The 15,872-nt window shown below is 52.9% G+C and overlaps 1 protein-coding gene across 3 annotated transcripts; it reads right to left on the bottom strand.

Annotated features, from left to right (window-relative positions):
• Positions 1–89: 89 nt before the first annotated feature.
• Positions 90–15,454, bottom strand: TCN2 (transcobalamin 2). 3 transcript variants are annotated; one of them, XM_046024670.1, is made up of 10 exons: positions 15,376–15,454; positions 14,888–15,078; positions 10,637–10,829; positions 9,767–9,936; positions 8,583–8,744; positions 7,295–7,467; positions 6,976–7,162; positions 5,969–6,134; positions 3,525–3,640; positions 90–647 (listed from the first exon to the last, which is right to left on the bottom strand). In XM_046024670.1, exons 2-10 carry the CDS (start codon positions 14,949–14,951, stop codon positions 586–588), a joined length of 1,293 nt encoding a protein of 430 aa, XP_045880626.1. In that variant the 5' UTR covers positions 14,952–15,078; positions 15,376–15,454; the 3' UTR covers positions 90–585. The 3 variants fall into 3 exon arrangements, with proteins under 3 accessions (XP_045880626.1, XP_045880627.1, XP_045880628.1); XM_046024671.1 differs by having other exon boundaries at positions 14,888–15,075; positions 15,376–15,397; XM_046024672.1 differs by lacking the exon at positions 15,376–15,454 and having other exon boundaries at positions 10,637–10,826; positions 14,888–15,227.
• Between the last annotated feature and the right edge of the window lie 418 nt (positions 15,455–15,872).

Below are 15,872 nucleotides of genomic sequence, written 5' to 3'. Positions count from 1 at the left end.
CACCTTCCTGTGCTGCCCCCAGGGGGCCCCTCTTTCTGTGCTCCAGCCCCTGGTACTCAGTCATGAGCTTGAGGCATCAGGACACCGGGGCAGGTGCACAATCAACACTTTAATCATTCCAGAGGCAGGCTTTGAGTAGCTCTGCAGCGCCCCCCAGCGGCCACTCTGCCGCGGCCAGCACCGGAGCCACCGTCCTGAAGGCCAGAGTACAGAGCAGGGATCAGGGCCGCAGCCCCCAGGGCCAGAGAGGGCAGTACTCACGACACCAGTGGCCGGTGACTTCTCCTTGTGTTGAGGAGGCTGAGCTGCTTTAGACCCCTTCCGACCAGGAGTGGGCCTTCGGGAGATGCCGGTGGGGCCAGGCGGGGCCAGACGCCAGCAGACAGCCCCTCCAGGGAAGGTGCGTGGTTCCCTGATTCAGGGTGGGGGGTGGCTGAGGACCTTGGCAAGGGTGGTGGCTGAGTAATCCAGGGGACACTGTGAGGTAGCAGCAGGGCTGGGCGTGTGCCTGTTACTGTGATGTCTGGAGGGCAGGCGGAGGCCCCGGGAGGTGGGCCAGGCTGCTGGGGTGGGTGAGCCCAGGGACTACCAGCTGACCAGCCTCAGCTCAATGGTTTGTCCATCCTTGGGGATATAGTCAGCAATGCCTGCAGAAACAGGTTGAGCATCGTGGGGGAGGGTTAATAGGACAGAGAATCCCACCCACTACCACCACCTCTTATGGACAAGCACCCTGAGGCCAGGGTGTATGAGATCTACTGAGTGCTTGGTAGTGGGAAAGTGGGAGCTGTCCAGAGCCAGTCTGGAAACTGAAATCAGCTGTGACCTCAGGGCTCCTGAGGCCCCCTGGTTCATTTTACAGTGGGGGAGCCCCCCAGGCAGAGGGGCTGCGACAGCATTCTGGATAACCAGCATGGGGCCAAAGGAACCAGAGAATCCTGACAACACCTGATGGACAGGGTCACTGTCTTCAGGGTCCCTTGAAGGGCCATCAGGAAGGGGGACTTGCTCAGTGTGGTCTGGAGGGAGAACCAAGACCATGAGTGAAGTCTGCTGAAGCCAGCCTCTGCCCACTAGAGACAGTCAAGGCCCCAGCATGGCACCTGGGGACCAGCCCCAGCTCTGCTCTCATCAGCGGTGTGACTTTGGGCAAGTTATTTCACCTTTGGAAGTGCTGGCATTCCCCTTACTGTTGTCATTTCAGAAATGGGCTTGCCCCAGGCTACACCCTCCAGCCCAGGCTTTATCAGTAATAGAGGCCAGATCTGGGGTCTCCATCTGCCCCCTCTTTACTTCTCAATCTGTTCAGAAGCAGGCAGGGAAAGAATGGCTTTTCTTGGGCTCCCTCAGAAAGGCCCACATTCTGGAAGGCACCCAATGCCTGGCACTCAGTAGGTGCCCAACAGAAGTTCCAGGTGGCAAGAGCAAGGACAGATGACCCTTCAGAATCTGTCTGGTGACCGGGCTAATGCACAAGGATGCTCATGACTGCTTGAACTGTAGGAGTTAAAACCCTAAATATCCAGCAGGAAATGAGAAGCCGCAGCCTCCCCATCTCACTCCACGCCCCACTGCAGAACCCAGTGCTGAGGCAGGCCCTGCCTGGCCCACACCAGCCGTGTGGCAATCCTTGTTCTCCAGCTGATGGCAAGCGTGGAGCCTGGGCCATCTCCTAACAACAGGGATGGGTCCAGGAATGTGCCCATGTCCCAGTTTCACCTTTGTTTGCTTGGGGCAAAGTTTTAAAAGGGAGCTGCCCTGGGAAGATGCAAGAAGGGTGAGGAAGCCAACAAAAAGAGGAGTACGGAGTCACAGGAACAGGGCTGGAGCCCAGGTTACACCAGCCCCAAAGTCTTCATTCCCTCTAGACTCTGGACAGTCGAGCTAACGGATATCATAGTGTGGAAGCTAGTTTTCATGGTTTCCTGTTACCTGCAGCCCCAAACACCCTTGTGAGTGATATATTCTACATGGCTATTCCAAAGGAAGGGGAAGATCTACATGAAACAACATAGAGGTCTATAATACGTTAAGAATGAGAAAAATAAGTTGCAGGGCGCCTGGCCAGCTCAGTCGGTAGAGCAGATGACTCTTGATCTCATGGTCGTGAGTTCGAGTCCCACACTGGGCACAGAACTTACCTTATTATTACATTTTTTTTTACTAAAGTGATAGAAGTTTATTAAGTTTATTAAGTGAAAATAAAGAAAAAGCTCTTAAGACAGAGAGGGGTCTCAACAGGGTTGCCCTAGAGCTTTCTTTAAAAAATAAATAAATAGGGGCTACTAGGTGGCTCAGTTATTAAGCATCTGCCTTCAGCTCGGGTCATGATCCCAGGATTCTGGGATTAAGCGTCCTTGCTCAGCAGGGAGCCTGCTTCTCCCTCTCTTCCCAGCTCCTGCTCTCTCTTGCCATCTCTGTTTCTCTTTCTCAAATAAATAAATAAAATCTTTTTAAAAAATAAAAAGTAGGGGCGCCTGGGTGGCTCAGTGGGTTAAAGCCTCTGCCTTCGGCTCCAATCATGATCTCAGGGTCCTGGGATCGAGCCCTGCATCGGGCTCTCTGCTCAGCAGGGAGCCTGCTTCCCTCCTCTCTCTCTCTCTGCCTGCCTCTCTGCCTACTTGTGATCTCTCTCTCTGTCAAATAAATAAAATCTTTTAAAACATAATAAAAAATAAAATAAAAAGTAAATAAATATTTGTTTAAAAAAGAAAAAAAATTTTTAAGTTGCAAAACAGTATACAGAGCTGCCAACCCAGTATGCTCACATTAGCCACACATGGCTATTGTGCATTTGAAGTCTTAGAACAAAAAAAGCATGCAAAAGTGCCATTCATAATTTTACATTGACTATATATCTTGGAATAATAGTATCTTGTCTAATTTGCTTAAATGAGATGTTATCATTAATATTAGTGTCACCACCTAGAAAATTTGGAATGACACACATGCCTCGCATTTAGTTTCTGTCGGATGGCATTGCTACAGAGCGTGGCTACATTTTTCTGAAAAAACTTACTTTTATTAAAAAAATTGTTTATTTATTTATTTATTTGAGAGAGAGCAGAGAGAGGGGATACAAGCACGGGGAGTGGGTGAGGGAGCAGACTCCCCACTGAGCAGGAAGCCTGGTGCAGGACTCAATTCCAGGACCCTGGGATTAGGACCCTAGCTGAAGACAGACGCTTAATAACTGAACCACCCAGGTGCCCCAAAACTTACATATTTAAAAAATTAGCTGGAAGAAAACATACCAACAGTTAAAAGAAGCGATTTCTGGGGAGCAAATGATAGGTGGTTTCAATTTTCCTCTTTTTTGTCTGGTTTCCTAGAGTTGCCACAATAACATACATAAACATTCTTAAGCATTCAGTTCAGTGACTTAGAAACCACTTTGCACATCAGTTATCTTCTGAGGCAGAGGCCCAGAAAGGCTCAGGGAAAGCCGAGGTGAGCCAGGGAAGCCTCGCAGCAACAAGGCCAATGGGGGGAAATGTTCAGAGGTGGCCGGCCGCCAGACTCACCTTCTAGCAGCGGGGTGTCAGGGGCTCGGAGGAGCTGCCAGAACTCGCGTTCCCCAGCTTCTTTCCCCATCACAGAGGTCAGGTAGGGGCCTGACAAGGAGTTCCGTGTTTCATACCTACCAAAGGGAGAGGCAGAGGGAGAAGAGGTGACTTTTGCTTCCACTGATCCACAGGCAGAAGTGGAACTATCCCCACCAGGGAAGTCCTGGTTTTTCCTTCAGGGCTGGCACTACCCAAATCCTTTCCAGGCCACGGGCCTCACCTCTGCCCCTCTTCTGCAGCCCCCTGATGCTGCCTGCTCAGGGGACTTCACCCCTGCGCACTGACCAGGGCCATGGCCCCCAGGAAGGGACACCTGCTACGTGACTGGCTCGGCAGCTGCCCCCTCTCTGGAAGTTGTCATTGCAGGAGTGAGGAGCAGAAGCTATCAGCACCACATACAATATGCCAATGCCCAGTGAGAGAGGGCAAAGCCAGGGTGCAAAGAGAAGCAGGGAGGTGCGGGGTAGAGACACCAGGTGGTGGCAGTGGGTCTCTGCTTCTGGAAGGTTCTGTGGCTCAGCAGCACTCCCCTCTTCTCTCTGATTCTACACACTTCATGCTCCCCGTTACCAGAGAGGACTGGAGTTAGGTTTCTGGCCTTGGCAACCAAGAGACTCCTTATTCACACCACCCGCCCCCTGAGCTCCTTGTCTCCAGCTGTGCGTTTCTCCAAACCATGTGGACACAGCTGCCAGAGGGGTACTCTTAAAAGCCCATGGGTCATGTTCTTCCTCTCCCCAAAAGGCTTATCAATGGTTCTGTCTTAGAGATGGAGGGTTTTTATATTCTTAAGAGACAGAAAACCACTCAGGGTGACTTCGTCCAAGGGAAAGTGTTGTTTGAGGGGGTGTCGCAAAGCAGCCCCTGTTGGCGTCATTCCCTAACTCTATGGGTCCACATGGCTGCTAGGAGCACATCTGTTTTTCTCTCACTCCTCTCTTTCTCCCTGGTTCTCTCTCTCTGCAGTCCAGCTCTCTTGGCCGGGCATTCGTGTGCCTCTGGACATAACCTTCCTGCCTGGCCTCTGCACCCAGTAAAGGCACCCACCTCCACCAACAGAACTCTGTCCCTGATTGGTATCCTTGTTGTTTCAAGGTCTGCTGGACAGCAGCCTGCCAAGGTGCTGTGTGTGCGGCCGTCTGGGGCTGTGTGGACCCCTGTAAGGGTTGCGGTATGTGTTGCAGGCTACTGGGAAGAGAACTGAGGCGGGCTTAGTAGTGAATGGAGTGTTCAGGGCCAGGGAAGGGCCCATGGAGTCACAGCTGCCTGGTCAAACTCAAGCTTGACAGTAACTCGGGTCCAAGCAGCTGAGAGCATCGGGTTCCTCCCATGCCTAGCTTTGTACCCCTGCTCCTCAGCGAACAGTCCTTATTTGAATGTTATTCTTTGTACACTTTATATCTAATTTGCGAAGTCATTTATGGTTTACAGATGTCTGGAGCCAGAAAAAGTAGGGACTTTTAACAGCAAACATGATAGTATGCATCTAAGTCATAGTATAACAGAAATAACCCAGGGTCTGGAAGAATATTTGTTCTTTAAAGGGGGGGGGCGGTCTTTGTATATCTCAGGCCTGAATTCCCTGGCCTGGACAACTGCCAGGCACTAGCTGTGGGCCCTCCCTAACTGCAGGGTGTTGTCCTTTGGGAACTCCACGTGGGCACAGAAATTGAGGCCCACAGAAACTGAGGCATATCTTTCTAGAAGAGAAGTCTGGAGTCTGGGTGACCTGGTAGAAGGCACTCAACTCCTCTAGTTCAGATTCCCCATTGGTAACACAAGAATCCCATCCATGTTATTCAGGCACGGACATGGCTGGGCAGAGAGCAGCGCTCCAGAACTGCTTGGCCCCAGACATGTCGTATCTTGTCAGGGTGAGAGGCAAGTTTAAGGATGTTGCTCAACCTCCACACATTAGAGGACTTGCCCAGGGTACTTCATCACAGGGATGAGGCCAAGATCCTCTGATGAGAAAAATTCTGATTCTTTCAAAAGCCAACCTGTGTTGAGCTTACTAAGCGCAGGGAGCCACATCCTCTATGTGCACTAATTCCCAGATTCCTTGCATGGCCCTGCGAGGAGCAAGGCATGGCTGGTGTTCTCACTGGGTGATAGGTCAATAACGAACTGGTTCCAGGTCCCGAGTGGGAGAGTGATGGAGCTGGGATTCCAGTGTGGATGCTCTGCCCCCAGAGAATGTTCTCAAAGCCATTGACAATGCTGGCCCGCAGCTGCCAGTTTCCACTACAGTCCAGGCCATTCAGGAGTGGAGAAGGGGAAAGCAGAGCCTGGCCCAGCCCCTCTCCCAGGGAACCTCCTCTTCCATCCCCATCCCATCTGTGTCCTGTTTCAGGGATGTGGGGGTCAGATGGGGTGAGGACTGGGAGGTGGGGGGGTCTTACGTGAATCCTGTGTGCTCCTGGGCCTTCTTAAGGACATCTTCCAAGGAGGCGCCAGCACGGACAGAGATGCGGTGTCTGTATGGTTGCAAGGCATGGGGGACCTTCAGCATGACACTGATGAGCTCGGGGGTCCGTGAAGGGGTCTCCACAGCTGGCTGCAACAGGACTATGCCAGGGAGAGAGGAAGGGGTAGCTGGTGTGAGGGCAGGGGGCCAGGTGTTAGTCCTCCTTTCTTCCCTCAAAGACACTGTGGCCCATTTCAGCCAGCATCACTGCTAGTTCCCATCCCAGCCTCCCCTGTCTTTAACCTCCATGTCCCCCGGCTGCCCAAGGTTGGGCCCCTTACTGGTATTTTTGCCTCCAGTACACCCTTCCCACCTATCTGCCACACAGCACCCCAGAGCGCTCTTTCTAGAACATGCACCTGTTCCTTTCACCTCTGTCCCTGTTACCTCTGAGGGTCTCCCCTCCTCTTCATTCTCCTGCCTGCAACTCCAGCTCATTCTCCCAGAGCCCACTCTCTAGTAGGACCCTTCCCCCAAATTTCAGCCTTTTACACCTCGGCACCTTTGTTCTTGCTGTCCCCTCTCTGCCCTGCCCTTGTTACTGCTCTTCTCCACTGGAAAATCCCACTCACCAACTCAAGTGCTTCTCCCAGATGAAACCCTGATTCCAGCTGCAAATTGTGACTCATTAGGATGTACCAGTGCTACCCAAAATGTGTCTCTCCCCATTCACCCACTCAAACATTTCTGGCCTGGGGATCACACAGGAGGCTGCAGATTTATGGCCCACCCAGAGCTCTCTTTGGTATCTCTCCCCCCACACTGTGGCTTTCTGGAAGCTCTGACTGCACCTTCACTGCCAGTGTGTCCCATGTGGACCATCAAACCCCTGCTGACTCAGGAAACCAGGACTAGGCAACCTCCCTTCCCCGGGACCTGCATACTTCCGGGAACACTCGGCACACTGAAAAGAACAGGGCTCCCGTTGGAAGGCCCAGCTACCTCTAGGTGCCTCGCAGTCTGGGGAGATGAGATCCACATAGCTCTTGCCGTTCAGGACAGGCAGCAGTTGGGAAATTATGAGAACATTCTTGAAGGCCCCATCCCGCATACTGGCCAATAGAGCAGCCCTTGCCTCGAGGCATGCCTTGCCTAGTTTCTCTCCAGGCATGGAGGAGTTCATCAGTAACTGGTGACAGAATGGGGAAGAGAAGGAGGAGGCAGATCAGCAGGCATGGAGGAGGCAGGTCTCCCAGTCCCTGACCAGGCCACTGCCCACCGAACACCAGGCTGGACTCTGGCCCCAAGCTCTCTTTCCTACCTGCAGTGCCAGAGGGGTGCTGTAGACATTCCCAAAGTAGCCTTTAGAGGTCTGTGCCTTGAGGATCTTCTGTCGTACTGTACTAAGGGCCTGGGTGATCCGGTGTCTCTGATTGGGATTGAGGTTAGATTGCTCCAGACAGGTGAAGGCCAATCCTGCCATGGCCCCTGTGTCTGCAATGGACAGAGCCAACAGGGGGTCATTCTAGGCAAGGCCCTGGGGCAATGGGCTGCCATCAGAGGCTTGAAGAAGGGGCATAGTCAGATCAGCGTTTTAGAAAATTTTCACCAGCAAGGGGGACCAACGGAGCCCAGTGTCCAGAACTTTCCCAGTTTGGCCACTGTTAAGTTCAGTGTCCTGGGATGCTCCTTGGTTCCAGGAAAACAAGAATGGTTGCTCACCCTACCCCCATCTACCATTTAGGGGTTAGAGGTTAGGAAGAGAGCCCAGAGAAGGGAGGCTCAAGAGGACTTAATCCTACACCACTCATTCCCAAACCTACTTGCACTTTGGAATCATCAGGGAAGTTTGGGACAGACCGATGGCTGCGTCCACACCCAGGTGATCTGATTTCATAGGCCCAGGGAGCTGCCTGGGCCCTGGAAGGTTTGAAGCCCCCCCACCCCACCCCCGAAAAAAACTCCTGCCCCACCCTGAGGTGATTTACTGGGTCCACAGTGGTTTTTCTCTAAGCCTCAAGCAGAGCAAGCCCTCTGTGGCCTTCTCTCTGTGGCATCACCTCACCCTTTCAACCTACTCCAACCAACCCCAGCCTATGCGAGGCACACACACTCACAGAATGCCTGACATACAAGAGACCCTGAATCACAATGACAAGAAAGGGCACTGGAGGCCCCAGGTAACACACTGAGGTAGCAGTTCCACCATCCAGGTCTCAGGCTTCCCAGCTCCTATGAGGACAAGATCATAGCTACGTATCTAGAACTTTCTCCATGCCAGGCACCATGACAACCCCTTAACTTATAAGACATCTTCTATCAGGATACTGCTGGGAGGTTATCTACAGGAGAAGCTCAAACAGAAAGGCCAGCTGACTTGCCCAGGGTGGCCTACAATAAGTGTGTGACAGAGCTGGGGTCAGGGTCCCAGGCCTGCTCCAACACTGGCTCATGACCACCATACTACACACATGAGCCCTCCCTCATAAAGGACTCATAACGACTTGTCCCAAGGAAAGGTGAGCGTAGAGCAGGGGGAGGCGGCCCTCAGTTGGGGCTGGGGGATGGCGGAGTGCCAGCCCGGTTTTAGCTGGGCCTCGCCCACTCACCCACAGACAGGTGGTCCTGTTGGAGGTGCTGGTCATGTTCCACGGCATAAAGGAGCTTGCCCACCACGCTGTCATGGAGCCGCTTCTGGTGGACACACAGGGCCAGGATGCCCAGGCCATACTGGTAGTAGCTGGTGCGGGGGTGGCCCTTGTGATTGGACCCTGGGAGAGTGGAGACCATGGGGCAGGGGCTTCATGCCAGGCCTGAGGGGTGGCCACTCTGCCCCCTCCCAGCAACCAGCCCAGCCAGCACATAGGACCCCACTGCCCACACTTCCCAACACCCTCCTCTGGGTCACGGGACCCTTCATTCTTTGTTCCCTCAGCCCATTCTTGCTAGGGGTCCACTCTGCGTCAGGTGCTGTGCTGCTCAGACAGGTGACCGAGCCAGCGGTGACCAGCCAGGCCTCCAACCGTAACAACTTGTACCCAGGGCAGCATAATTAGAACTGAAATGTGGACCAAGGTCTCTGAGGCCACACAGTAGAGGTCTTTGAGGAGCTGGGGCATCAGGGCAGGGTTCTCTAAGAGGCAATGAGGCTGGCCACATGGGGTTGGGGAGGAGGAGCTAAGGTGGAGCAGGAAGCTAGAAGCAGAAGGAATCTTCTGGAAAGAGAGAACATATACGAAGACCCTGATCTGCAAGCTGACAAATCAGCATGACTAAAGCCAGAAAGGCAGGTGTGTGGGTGAGCCAGGAAGCGGGCCTTCAGGTCCTGAAGAGGAGAAACGGGCAAGCGGATGGGCCCAAAGGACTGTGGACACAGCAGTGAGCAGCCTGTGCAGGGTTTGAGCAGGGCTAACGAGATCAGATTTATATTTCAAATGCTTGTCCTGGCTGTCGTGTGCTGAGTTGAATCAGGAGGCAGGACAGTTAGCAGCCAGAGGCTGAGGAGCAAGCAGGATGGAGGCCATGCAGTCGTCCCAGAGGCAGTCAGTCATTTCAGTCGTGGTGGCGGAGCAGAACTTGCCAACAGAGTGCATGTGGGGTACAGAAAAGGCTCGATCAAGGATGGCGACTGCAGCAGGCCCAAGCCTCTAGGTGGATAGTGAGACAGGCAGAGCAGAAGGTAGGAAAGAAGCCTGGGGGAAAAAAAAAACCAAAGTTCTGACTTAGATGCTTCCCCAGAGAATGCGATCTGATGAGGGCCCCCCTCCACACTTGGCAGGCCACGTCCTCTCACCAATGGCCTTCTTCTCGTCCTCCAGGAACCGCTTCAGCTGGGAGACCAGCCTATCCCCCTTGCGGCCTCCAACGAACTCACAGTTAGCCCTGAGAGCCAGCAGGTAGAGGGCCAGCTGGCCCATGGAGGGCTTGGCCTGCTTGTTACTGCTGTCATCATCGACGGCAAGCCTAGGACAAAGCCAGTAAACAAAACTTCTCTAAGAAAATGCCACCGTGGTAAGCCTGGGTTGGAGCACCCCAGCAACATCATAAAGTGAAAAGAATCCTAACAATTAGGAACTTTGCTAGAACTACCAAAAGTAGACGGAGTCAGCTCTGCATGTCGTAAGGTGCATGCCATACATATTTCGTAAAGATAAAATATTAGACTCAAGGACAAGCCCCGAGGGCTCTGACATCCAAATGACCTATGGTTGCCCCCACCGTTTTGATCACACTCTGCCCATACAGTCTTCCCTCTCTTCCCCCTCCCTGCCCTGTGTCCACTGTCTGAGAGGGAGTCCAAGCAGGAGCTGCTTCGTGGTGTTCCCGATCCTTCCTCTCTCATTCAATCACCCACATTGAGCCTCAGAAGAGGCCTCCCCTTAATGCCCCCTGGAAAGGGAGCACAGAGTTGGATGCTGCTAAGTCCTGCTTCTGGGCTTGGGTGGGGGTTCAGGGTGAGGGCATGGACTGTGGTCATGGATCAGTGATGTCTGTCTCCAATCTAGTCAAGCCAATCCCATTCTACAGATGGAGAAAGTGCCAAAGGAGACAAAATTTGCCCAAAGTCTCCCAACAAAGCAGTGGGAGCCCAAATCGGAAGACAGGTATCCCTTAGGAGGTAGAGCAAGTCATGGGGAAAGGAGAAGAAAGTGAACAGCGATACCCCAGGAGCCTCTGCTGGTAATTGAGCTTGAGAATGTGCAGATAGAAGGCCTCCCTGGCCCCGGCCTGCAGGCTGGAGAGGCGGAGGCCCACGTAGATACTGGGGTTGAGGTGCTCCAGGGAGAGCCAGTCCATCCAGGGCAAGAGGCGCTGGCCCAGCCTCTCCACCAGCTTGCTGTCCACCTCTGGTACTTCTTAGGAAAGAGAACAGGCCAAGTGAGGTTGCAGGACCAGGCCTCCAGGAAAGAACTGCTTTTACCTTACCAGAGCCTTCTCTAGGGAATAAACATCTCTACTCCATCTCCATCTGGCACACATTCTACTTGTATGGGAAAAGGTGGCAGGTAAATAGGGGAAAGCAAGTATCCCAAAAGAGCAGTTGAAATGGGCCAGGGAGAGGTGGTGGGCTGAGGGCAGAGAAAGCTGGTACCAGGCAACCACTCTGCCACCAGGAGTAACAGAAAGCGGGGCCCAAGCCTCGTGATGTGTCCCCAAGCCCTGTACCCGACCTCATTTGGTCTTCCTCATGCCAGCCCTGTGGCGTCCATACTGTCATCATCGCTTTGTACAAAAGAGGAAACAGCCATTCAAAGTCATGTTGTGTCTTACACGGGCTGCAGAGCCAAGGATGAACCTTCCTGCAAAGCCTGTTCTTCGGTGCTCTGCCAAATCCATTTACAAAAACTGCAACCCACACACAGAACACATTACACACCCAATTTCAAAACACTGCAGGCTGGGGCACATGGGTGGCTCAGTCAGTTAAGGTTGTTCTCTTGATTTCAGCTCAGGTCATGATCTCACGATCCAAGGGTCGAGCCCTGCAAGGGCAGGGGTGCGTCCCCACTCAGTGGGGGGTCTGCTTGAGGATTCTCCGTCCCTTTTCTTCTCCTCCCCCCACACTCTAAAATAAATAAATCTTTAAAAAACAAACACAAAAAACAAACAAACAAAAAAACCCATTCTACGCTGCCCATGGCTAACTGGGGCTGTCTGGTGAGCTTCCTCTGCGCAGATCTCAAAATAATGCTTTTCTTGCCACATCTGTAGGTGCAGAGGACCTGAGTCTGAAGAGTGAGTCGGTAGAAAGCCAACAATTCTCTCTGTGCTTTGGGGTTTGCCTGAAACTGAATCACAAAAACGCGGGGAAGCGGAAGCCTCAGGGGCATCTCCCAGCCCAGCTGACCCTGCCTGCCTCCCTTCAGGAAAGAACCTGAGCACCATGGGTGGCCTGGGAGGCACTTTGGACTTTTCCCCATTTACTGCCTCCCAGTTATCTGCAGAGATCCAACTGCCTCTGCTGGGGCTGTGCTGTGTCCCAGGATGCCAGGCAGACTACCCCTCCCAAGGGACTGAGCCCTGGAACTGCCGCCAGAGCCCTTCACTTGTGCAAGGACCAGGGTTCTACTCATAACTGGCCCATCCCTCTTGGCTTGTGTCCCACCATCTTTTTTTTTTTTTTTTGTAAGTAATCTCTATGTCCAATGTGGGGTTCCAACTCATGACCCTGAAATCTAGAGTCAGCATGCTCTGTGGACAGAGCCAGCCAGGAGCCCCTACAGGTCTCACCATCTTATGCCTGTTTTCCCAAAAGTCACAGGTATCTGCTGCTACCTGTGAAGGGGCTAGAGGGGGTGGAGGTCAGAGACAGGGGTTGCTTTTCTTTCCTTTCTCTTTCTCAGTATCTTTCTGCGGCTGCCTCCCATTTCTGTAGGCATTTTTCCCTCTCTGTCTGGGTCTGTCTCATTCTCTACCTCTTTCAGCCTGTCCTTCTGGTCATCTGTCCCTCTGACCCTCTCTTTCCCTCTCCCTTTTCTTCAAACTGGTAGGAGAGCCTCACCCCAACCCAGGCTCTGCCCTCCAGCAAGTGAGTCAGCCCTGGGATTAGAAGTGATAAGAAGAGGAAACAGAACTATAAAGAGAGGCTCATAACCACAATCCACCCTCCTTAAAAGGAAAATTCACCTCTGTCATTAAAGTGGCCCAGGGCGATCTCTCTCCCATGGAGCCTCCTCCACACCAGGCCATGCAGCTCTGCCAGCTGACTAGCCTTGACATTCCGAAGCAGAGGAGCCCACCCTGGGCAAGCAGTCGTGCAACTTTCTTGTCAATTTCACAATGGCAGAGCTTTGAACGGTAAAGTTTGAGCTGTGAGATCCTCCACACCACACCAAGGTGGAAGACAGGGAAGCATTCTTAGCCCATTTTGCAGGAGAGGGAATGAGGCCTGGGCAACTAAGTGGCTCAGCTGTAGGGGGCTGCACCTGTGCAAGGACCAGGGTCCAGGGATTCTGTCAGGTCTATGGGCCAACTACTTCAGTGGCTCATGCCCAGTGAGGTCTGGGTCCCAGGTCTCCCCTGGGGACTGTCTGGATGGGAACCAAGAGCCAAGGGCTGAGGGGTCTGTTTGCACTTATGGAACACAGGTTGGAAGCTCCTGGTGCCCAGAGAAGACCGTGACCTGGAGATCTAAGACGGAGTCCAGCAAAGCCCTGGAAAGCTGGAATGCCTTGGCAGGTCACCTGGTTCCTCCAACCTTTGACTGACTCGTCTGTCATCTGAAACTGCCTCTCAGCTTCTCCAAAGACACCGAGACCCGGGGAGTGAAAGCATATTGCACATAAGGCTGGGGGCAGAATACAAGGAGGGAAGCGAGGTGGGTAGCCCCAGAGCACAGAGGCTTCCCTGCCTGCCTTCTGCTTTCTCCCTATCTCCAGTACACAAGTATCCCCAGGCCTGCGTTCAGACTCCCAGACAGATCCCAACAGGCCCCTGGGGACGCTGGGACACAGAGCTGAAGCAGTCAGGTTCCTGTGTGTGCAATGTAACACAAAAGTTTTGCCATGACCTGCCCCTTATACCTCTCTCAGACTCGTCTCCATTAAGGGTGTCTGTATACTCACTTCCCTCTGCCTGGATGCCCCCCACTCCTTTTCTTTTCAGCTCCTTTTCCTTCTCTGGGTCTCAATACCCCTGTCGCGCCTGGTCCTTGGAGAGTCTTCCCTCAACTCTCTCCCAGAATCAGTGGCCCCCAGCTCTCTACCTCCATGCCTGGTTCGTTTCCTTTCGCACTCCCCGCAGCCCCAAACAACAGCACAGATTTGTTTCCTGATTTCTTTTAACTGTCCCCTTTACTAGAACAGATGCACTAGGACAGGGATGGGACTGGTCTCCCTCTATTCTTTCCCCAAAGCCCAGAGCTGCACTGGCTAGAAGTCGCAGTCAATGCATGTTGAATGAGTAAATAAACTAATGAGGGGGTTAATGGGAGTGGTTTTGTCTGGCGGGCTGTCAGACATATAGAGCTGACCTTCGAACAATGTGTGTTTGAACTATGTGGGTCCATACATAAATTTTTCTTGACATAGTACAGAACTTTAAATGTATTTTTTTTTAAGATTTTGTTTATTTATTTGAGAGAGAGGGAGAGAGACAGCAGAAGCAGGGCAAGGGGTAGAGGGAGAAGCAGACACCCTGCTGAGCAGGGAGCCTGGAAGTGGGGCTCCGGGCCTCATCCCAGGATGCTGGGATCAAGACCCAAGCAGAGGCAGACGCTGAACCGACTGAGCCTCCCAGGTGTCCCAAATCTACTCTTTTCCTGGTGATTTCCTCAACAACATGTTCCTTTTTTTTTTTTTTAAAGATTTTATTTATTTATTCGACAGAGAGAGATCACAAGTAGGCAGAGAGGCAGGCAGAGAGAGAGAGAGGGAAGCAGGCTCCTTGTTGAGCAGAGAGCCCGATGCGGGACTCGATCCCAGGACCCTGAGATCATGACCTGAGCCGAAGGCAGCGGCTTAACCCACTGAGCCACCCAGGCGCCCTCCTTTTTTTTTTTTTTTAAGCTGACTTTATCACAAGAATACAGGATATAATACACATAACATACAAAATATGTGTTGTTTGTCTTATTAGTAAGGCTTCCAGTCAACAGTAGGGTATTAGTAGTTAGTTAAGTTTCTGGGAAGTCAAAAGACACACACGGATTTTGGGCTGCATGGAGCGTCGGCAGCCCTAACCCACCTTGTTCGAGGGTCAGCCATAATTAATCTAAGCCATAATACAGGGTGTCAAACACTGAGGTCCAGCTAAGTCCCAAGTGCTGTGGAAGCCCAAAGGGGCAGATAAACTGTACCCTCCCACACATCCAAGCTTCAGTTTCTCCAGCTACATACTGAAGGGTTTGGACAAGGCGATCCTCCCTCCTAAGGCCCCAGGAGGAAAGAGGCACAGGGTAGATCTGGTTACTCACCGCAGACATCAGCGAGAGCCCCCAGGCCCCCAAGTAGGAAGAGGAGGGCCCCAAGGTGCCTCATGGCAGGAGTGGATAGGTGAACAGCGGGCGGGAAGCGCGACAGACTCCTGGAGCTGGTCTTGCACAGCTGGTCGCTGGTCAGAAAGAGGCGGCTTCCTGTCACTGATTAATCCCCCAGCAGGACGCTGCTAAATCAGCAGAGAGAAAGGGGAAAAGATCTGTAGCTGAATTGAAAGCAAGGCCAAAGAACAGAGGAAGGAAGGGCAGTGTCGTTTCCCTGGAGGTAAGGAGTGGGGGTGGGGGCAGGCAAATAGGAATGGTGTGTGACATCCCGAGGCCAGCCACATTCCATCCCGCTGCCTAAGAGCACTGGGCAGGCACAGAGGGCCTAACATGTGATCTGCCCAAGTCTGTCCACCTGCGCTGGGGCGGTAGCACCCCCCCTCACTGTTCCAGCGCTGGACAGGCAGGGCTGGGGTGCCTACCTGATGCCCACCCCCGCCCAAAAGAAATCCCTGACAGGGCCCAACCGGGTCTGGGACAGGGAGCGGAACCGATTGCTCTGGTAGTCACGTGAGCGACTGCTGGCGTCAGCGGTTCTTGGCTGGCCTGCCTCTGAGTTAGCGGTGGGAGGGGCGGGACCCGGACAAGACGGGCCAGTTTTCTCAACCAACCGGAAAGACAAAACAAAACGAGGAACAGGATTTAATCATTTGAGACACCAAAACCCTGGGTAGCAGGGCTCCTTGTTAGGACTAGGAAAGTAATCTTAACAAAAACAAAACAAAACAAAACTCTCAGTAGAGGCGCCTGGGTAGCTCAGTCATTAAACATCTGCCTTCCCCTTAGGTCATCCCAGGGGATGATCCCAGGATCGGGCTCCCTGCTCCCCAGCTTCTCCCCAGTCTCCCACTCCCCCTGCTTGTGTTCCTGCTCTCGCTATCTCTGTCAAATAAATAAATAAATAAATAAATAAATAAAT

The sequence above is a fragment of the Meles meles genome, chromosome 12 (genome assembly GCF_922984935.1).
Source record: "Meles meles chromosome 12, mMelMel3.1 paternal haplotype, whole genome shotgun sequence".
Lineage (NCBI taxonomy): Eukaryota > Metazoa > Chordata > Mammalia > Carnivora > Mustelidae > Meles > Meles meles.
The sequence above is the reverse complement of the archived record's forward strand: the minus strand, read 5'-3'. Positions and strand labels throughout refer to the sequence as shown.

Excerpts from the sequence above, each read along its gene's own strand:
- TCN2 (XM_046024670.1), bottom strand. The coding sequence starts at position 14,951 with ATGAGGCACCTTGGGGCCCTCCTCTTCCTACTTGGGGGCCTGGGGGCT. Across the intron at positions 9,937-10,636 it reads TACCAGCAGAGGCTCCTGGG|GCTTGCCGTCGATGATGACA; the intron begins GTATCGCTGTTC and ends GCTTTGTCCTAG. Across the intron at positions 6,135-6,975 it reads AGACTGCGAGGCACCTAGAG|TCCTGTTGCAGCCAGCTGTG; the intron begins GTAGCTGGGCCT and ends TCCCTGGCATAG.